Source organism: Phyllopteryx taeniolatus, chromosome 20 (assembly GCF_024500385.1).
Source record: "Phyllopteryx taeniolatus isolate TA_2022b chromosome 20, UOR_Ptae_1.2, whole genome shotgun sequence".
Classification (NCBI taxonomy): Eukaryota; Metazoa; Chordata; class Actinopteri; order Syngnathiformes; family Syngnathidae; genus Phyllopteryx; species Phyllopteryx taeniolatus.
In genome coordinates this window covers 15203263-15210702 of record NC_084521.1, presented here as the reverse complement: position 1 = coordinate 15210702, position 7440 = coordinate 15203263, and the positions used below count along the sequence as shown (strand labels likewise).

Here is a 7440-nt window from a genome sequence, read left to right as displayed (position 1 = left end):
ACTGGGCTTTGCGGGGGCTGCGTGCTGATTCGCTGCAGCCCCCCCCCCCCCGGCCCCTTTCTCCCTGCATTCCGGCATTCCGCTTCTACTACATTTACACATCGATCATATGCTGATAGCAAATATCATTCATTTGGTTAACTGATATTTTTGTGGCCTGCAGGTAAAATGTGGGCATCATTTTTTTTTTCATACCACTGCACTCATTATGAATACAATGTGATTTTTTTTTTTTTTTTGGTAAAGCAACTCAGAATTAGGTTAAAGTGCATCGTTGACAACACGTTAAAACACACACACGGGGCAATTATGTTCGAAGTCTTGGTCTTTGTACAGTGAAACTCCTGAATATGTTCAACATTTCGCACATTGTTGTAATGTAGCGAACATAGACCCTCTTGTGGTCCAACTGATTGACTACAATGTTTAAACTCCTGGGATGGGCAAACCTTTGCGATTAGGAGCCATGGAAGATTTTTCTTTTTTTTAATTTATTTTTTTAAAAACACAGTCCATTCGTAGATCAGGTTTAAAAACGTTCAAATCTGTATGTAGTTCATTTGAATAAGAAAATAATCATTCGTTGTCATTCAAAATTGTACTTACAGTATAATTAATTAACCAATCATTTAACACTATACATAAAAAATATATTACATGTACAGTATGTGTACATTTGTTCATTTTACCACCATTTTCATTTGATTATTTACCATAAATCAATTAGACAATGATTTCATGAGATAAATGAATAAAAATATGATACATAAATTCAACCAATTTAAGGGAAAACGGCTAAATAAACATAACAATTACAGGACTGTTGAGAAAACAAAATACTGTATGAAATAGACCAGGTCATTGGTGTGCAAGATTTTCTGCCTTTATGTCGAAAATACACCATTTATTTTATTTTTTTACATGCGAGCATGCTATTAAGTCCATTTTTATTTCCGAACTGTACAAATGACATTTTGTTGTATTCAATCAAGCAAGCTGATTTTACCAAATGGATCGTCACCTCGTAGCAACACCTCGGTTACGTCACGCCCACTTTGTTGTCATGGTGGTGTTTGGACTCACGTCCTCGACGTGAACACTTAAAGCAAGGGACAGCTTGAAACATGATTCTGATTCTGAAGTATACATCGAATTCATATGATAAACTACGTAAATGTGAAACCGACACGTGACCTCTGTTGCATTTGCAGGTGACAGAATGGGAAGGAGAGACAGGAAAAACGGGACAAGTCAGGAGTCTCTGCACAAGGACACGGTGAGCCACGTCTTCGTCGAGTTTTGCTCCGTAACTTGTCGCCGGAGGCTGCAGCATCACCTCCCTGTCACCTCCCAGATTCAAGCACGTCGCGTCGCGTTCAAAACACCAGCCACTGCAGTTCTTCTCCTGAGCGCTCCCGAAGAGGACGTTTTAATAAAAGCATGTCAAGCGATCTACGAATTTGCGGAAGAAGGTGAGGTGGAAGCGACAGTGTTCGTCCGTCTGCCAGCCTGAATCTAGTTTGTGTCTTGTCTCTCCCAGGAGATTTGAGCAAGGTTTATCTGACGGAGCATGGGGCGTTGGGGCCTCTCAGTCAGCTCATCGCTCACTCCAACCACAAGATCAGACGCAATGCCTTCATTGGACTAGGTGTCATGGCTACCAACAGTACGTCAAACACGCAAATGTGGCTCACTGCACTTGGTTTTCACAGCGCCAGGGGCGAAGCGAGGAATTGGGGCTGGCCAGTGGAGTGGGAGGGGGGAGGGGGGGGGGGGGGGGGTGGTGGCAGACAATTTTACTTACCAATACTGTTACCATAGAAAGCGTGGCCTTGCTTTTACTTTTACAATAAGGATGATATATTTTATTTTAAGATAACACTTAAAAACTCACTGGACTGAACTAGACCTTTATATTTTGTTTAAAGTCCGTGCAAAGTGGACTCTTGCCTTACCCCCAAGATTTTCCTTGTGTCTCTACAAATGTGTCTTCACTTAAAGGTACAGCCAGGACTGCCCTACAAAACATGGATGTTATTCCATCCATCATTGACAAACTATCGCTTGACGGTAAGTGTTTAGACTCAAATGATAAAGGAGTATTCTCCCACTCACCTGTATATGAAATGTACTGTATTGTTTATTATGCTTTCCCTGTCAATAAGACACTGTTGTCCAAGAGTTTGGCACCCTGTGCCTGTCCTGTCTGTCCGTGGAGTCCTGCTGTAAAGTGCAGATCATTGACAACAATGGTCTACCACTGTTAATCACCCTCCTCTCTAGTTCTGACCCAGATGTTCAGAAGAACTCTCTGGATACCATCTACAACTTGGTTCAGGTGATCCAAATCACATAGAAAGAAGGAGTCAAAGATTGTATGTCAACATGCTCAAAATATATAACCGCTTTAAAAGTTGTAATGATCTTATGTCTATGTAGGACACCCAAATTTGCCCGGCTGTCATCGAGTTACATGGGCTACGTCAACTCCTCACCCTGCTGAAGTCAGACTTCAATGCCATTCAGCAATTGGCTTTAAACACACTGCAGACAATCGCTATTAGTAAAGAATCACAAAGCGCCTTCAGAGAAGAACGGGTATTTGATGAGCTAATCGAGATCCTCAATAATAAGGTTGGTAAGTGTATAACTTTTAACAACGTGTGAAATATACTATATGAATCAAAGTACGGAGACACCATTGATAGGAGCTGGGGTGGCCCTCTTAGATAGATCTAAACAGAATTTCCATTCTTCACCTTTCTGAGAAATTTCGGACAATTACAGTGGAACATTTTGGGGACAGAAACACCTGCTAGACCAGCAAAAGAAGCACAAAAGTCACAAAAGTCATTCTTGCCGTAACTTCTGAAGGTGTAAAGGCCTGGTGTCCCAATATTTATGTGCATATAATTTATTTGTAAATCAGCACTTGGGGGGGGGGGGGGGGGGGGAGGAGGATACAACTGACCATATTTTTTTGATATCTCACAGGATTTAATTGACCTTCATATAGAGACCTTGCTGATTCTTTCTAATTGTATGAGTGACCTCGAGAGTTTCCGGGTGATACAAAATGGAGGAGGCCTTTCCACGCTGATGGACCTTCTTCTCACCCCCAAAGTGTCTGAGAGCCAGGCAGTTTTGCTTAAAAACGGCAATATTGAAATCCAGGCCATTGCTGTTAAGTGCTTTGCGTGTGCTGCTCAGAACCGTAAGCACGAAACGTGTTTGAAAGGGCACACTGTACTTAGTTGCACATTTTGTTAGAATGCCATTTATCTTTGTTTTTACATATCACTGTATGTGTACAGCTGGCCTTCACCCATTTCTGCATGAGCAGAAGATTGAGAAGGTTCTGGTAGATCTTCTGTCTGGGGGCAGCGATAATGTGAAAACATATGGTTGCCAAGCCTTTGCCGCCTTGAGCTCCTTCTTGCCCAGCAAAGACCTCTTCAGGGATTTAGGTATTCACACCAAATTGACCACCGACATCCGCAAGCGCACATTTGATTGATTTCTTCGATACAGGCGGCATACCTATTGTGGTTCGGTTACTGAAGAGTAAGTGTCCCGAGATCATTGAGCATGCTACCCAGGGTCTTGCCAACCTCACATCTGGAGACCAGCTCAATACTATGTAAGCGCTAGACAAGATGACTACCCACCACCACCACCACCACCACCCCACCCATCAACAGAATATACACATAACATCCCGTTCGATGAATATGTTCAGTAGTTGTAATAATGCAGCATTCATTTACTCAGTGAAGTGAAACAAAATTAGCATTTGCCTTATATTTACAAATACTGTAGCAATGATTATATATAGCTCACGTCACTTGTGGTTGCAGTTACTGTTTAACAATACTGTACATTCCTTGATTGTTTATTATACAAAGACCACAGATTAAAGACATCTTTTTGTTCATATTGTGCACGTTTCTTTCTCCTCACTGTATTAATTTGCTCCAAATTCTTACATTTAGGCAGTCACACACGAAATGCAAACAAGCATGAAGATTAGTACAGTATATTTGCATTAACGGGACTGTTCTTTATATTGTTATGGAACCACCAGGGAAGTATTTTATGCAGGAGGACCTCAGGTGCTTGTGCGGAGGCTACAAGACACTTGTCCTAAAGTGTTGGCAAATTCGATAACCATACTCGGCAGGATGGCAGGACAGGAACCCATCCGGTGTAAAGTGGTATCAGAGGGAGTCATGCCAGCGCTGGTGGAGCCTTTGAAATCAGCAGACACACAGGCCCTGATCAATGCCTTGCTCTGCATCTGCGAACTGGCATTTGAGGAAGACGCCAGAGCAAAAGTTAGTCGAATGACATCCATTACAAGTAATACAATACTACATACGGTGAGATACAGAGACAATAACAGTATCAAACATCTATGCTGTCGAGCGAGACACTGCTTCGGATTGAGAGCTCTTCCTGCTACTGTATTTTGGTCACTGCTTTTAAGATGAGACATGTAACGTGCAAAGGACAACATTTAATAACACCTGCACAAATAACACAAAAATATATGTATTTTTTTTTAAACATTACCTTTAGTGCTAATAACTGAGCATTATTATATTAAAGGCAGGCGGGTTTGATCTGGCCCCCGTTAAGATTGTATAAGTGTACTTAATGATGTGTCTGGAATATGTATATAACAAGGTAGTTTCCCATTCTATACATTGTGTTTTTGTTTGGTTTTGTTTGGAGCCACATTTTATTTTTGAAAGTATTAATTATCCCATACAGTGTTCAAAATACAACAGTTGCTCATGAAGGTGGAATAAAACGCCTGCCTTGTCTTTTATTGTGCCAAACAAATCTTACGCATGAATTACATCATTTCTCCTGGGTAACTGGGACACATAATGTAACCACCTGCACCTTGTCAAAAGTGACAAAATACCGATACAAATAAACAAAGGATTGTCACTGAAAACCAAATGATGCAGACTTTATGGGCAACAGTGTATAAAATAATTACAATACATGAAGGAACCTAATATTAAAGTCTCTTTCAACATAGCTGCGAGGGGCTGATGGTCTCGAACCATTGGTCCGTTTGCTGCGTTCCAGTCATATGGAGGTGTTGCGCTGCACATGTATGGCAATCAGTGTTTGTGCAAAGGATGAGCCCACTGCATTGGAGATGTGTAAATTCGGGTGAGATGCTGAGCTCGCAGTGATACAATATACATGACCTTGGTGTGTCACACAATAACTATGAATAGCATATTATAGGGATGTTTTTTTTTTTTAATGGTTTCATCAAGACAGTATTTTGTAGTTTTGAAAACAAAATCATACAACGTAAAATTGACAGTAGAGGGCAGTGTAGCACAGTCTTATCAATGATTCCATGAAAGGTGCTTGCTGAAGACCCTGTTATGTTTGTGTGTTTCAGAGCCTTGGAAATCCTTCAAGAAATCACCCAGTCAATAAATCGTAGGAACAAGTTCACTGAGTTTGCCTTGATCAGTCTGCTCAAATACAATCTGTCTCTCAAATATGGTCTACTGGGTTATTTGGCCACTACTGATGTCATCATAGATGGCCTCTACGATGCTGGGAAGGTGTGTTCTATTACAGTTGAGGAATAATTTTTTGGTGACGATATTAAGCGCAATATTATCTCTATCAGGTTGGTTTTTGTCAGAAGGTTTTGACCTTAGAGGACCTGTGCATGGAACCAGTAAACCGACGGCGGCCTGTCATTGTTGTCAACGCAATCGAGTATGAGTTCCAAATCACAATGGCTCATGTCTGTCTAATCCATATTCCAGTCCAGACATATGCTCCAAAACTGTTCTGTGATTTACATTCTTACGATTTAGGACGAGTGATGAAGTGCAACAGAAAGATGAGGCCCAGTCAGAGTGTAGTCAAGAGAGAAATCGTATACTGATGGATGACATCTCATTGCCGCTTCTAGTGAAAGAGGTCAAAGACTCCATTGAGCCGCTGATTGAAGAACAAGAACAATATGTTGCTTTGGCCAGGTGACTATCTAATACCACTGGCACATTATACCGACAAGAAGACCTTTGCACCTACTGTATGTGTGTTTCGATGTGCAGAAAGTAGCGTACAGCGAACACAATGCAGGGATGTAAAGAAACACTACGTATTTTTTCAACGTGAATGCAATTTGTGGTCATCTCTTCGAGTATCAGGTTTGTCTCCGAAATCATGGGTGGAGCCATTGAAAAGGAAGAGCGAGACACATTTGCATGGCTGCAGCACCTTGAGGAGCTCAGGTGTAAGCTGCAGTCTAATGTAATCCCTATTGGCATGATTAGCAAAGGATTTCATTGCCATAGGGCACTTCTTTTCAAGGTACAAACACTTAGCACCATACAAAATCATTTCTATTCTAGTCACGGATGCTACCTCGCAACACTCATCCAATGTCTTCTAATTATGACCACGTTTTTTTTTTTTTGTTTTTTTTTCATGCAGTACTTGGCTGATAGCATTGGCCTGAGGTGTACTCTGGTTAGAGGTGACTACAATCGTGCTTGGAATGAAGTACTCCTCTACAAGGGCGAGCCCTGTAGCAATGAAAACTTTTCACAGCCATGTTGCTACATTGTTGACCTCATGCACCAGCCTGGAACCTTCCTGGAGGCTGATAGCACTGCTGCTATCGAATATGAAAGCCTATAGAGGAGGGGTGTCAAACTCCATTTCACGGTGGGCCAAAATTTCAAATTGGCACAACGTCGTGGGCCGAACTCAATATTGAATGAAAAATCACTGCGATGTGCATGTTGCCCTTTTCTGCAGAAATGTTAGCATTCAACTTGATCAGATGCTTAAACACTGAATCTGGAATAAACAAACTTTAGGATTATAAACACAAGAAATCGAATTTGCGATAAAAGTTATCAGTGGTATTTGTTTGTTGTTTTGTATTTAAATAGATAACATGAATTCTTCTGTCTGTCCGCCTGAGGGATCGAAGGTCACGGGCATTCAATGTTGGTTTTGGGCCTCGCCGCTTACATGCAGTGATTTCTCCAGATTCGCTGAACCTTTTGATGATGTTATGGACCGTAGATGATGAAAACCCGAAATTCCTTGCAATTGTACGTTGAGGAACATTGTCCTTAAACTGTTGGACTATTTTCTCAGGGAAGCTCCTTTTCTACCCAATCATTGCACCCACCTGTTCCCAATGAGCCTGTTCACCTGTGGGACGTTCCAAACAGGTGTTTGATGAGCATTCCTCCACTTTTTTGCCACCTGTCCCAGCTTTTTTGGGGCCATAAAATTCCAAGTTAATGATTATTTGCTAAAAACAATCAAGTGTATCAGTTTGAACATTAACTATATTGTCTTTATAATGTATTCCATTAAATATAGGTTGAACATGATTTACAAATCATTGTGTTCTGTTTTTATTTATTTTTAACA

The 7440-nt window shown here is 41.1% G+C and overlaps 1 protein-coding gene across 1 annotated transcript; it reads left to right on the top strand.

The window, feature by feature from the left end:
- The first annotated feature begins 207 nt into the window (after positions 1–207).
- Positions 208–7284, top strand: LOC133470183 (armadillo repeat-containing protein 3-like). The gene is made up of 17 exons (XM_061758243.1): positions 208–1141; positions 1212–1276; positions 1355–1472; positions 1541–1666; positions 2002–2070; positions 2166–2338; positions 2440–2634; positions 2995–3214; positions 3315–3467; positions 3532–3640; positions 4085–4334; positions 5051–5187; positions 5429–5597; positions 5666–5757; positions 5859–6023; positions 6198–6360; positions 6484–7284. Exons 2-17 carry the CDS (start codon positions 1220–1222, stop codon positions 6688–6690), a joined length of 2403 nt encoding a protein of 800 aa, XP_061614227.1. The 5' UTR covers positions 208–1141; positions 1212–1219; the 3' UTR covers positions 6691–7284.
- Positions 7285–7440: the final 156 nt, after the last annotated feature.

Coding starts and splice junctions, on each gene's coding strand:
- LOC133470183 (XM_061758243.1), top strand. CDS start 1,220: ATGGGAAGGAGAGACAGGAAAAACGGGACAAGTCAGGAGTCTCTGCAC. Junction 3,468..3,531: donor AGACCTCTTCAGGGATTTAG/GTATTCACACCA, acceptor TCTTCGATACAG/GCGGCATACCTATTGTGGTT. Junction 5,598..5,665: donor GCCTCTACGATGCTGGGAAG/GTGTGTTCTATT, acceptor TATCTCTATCAG/GTTGGTTTTTGTCAGAAGGT.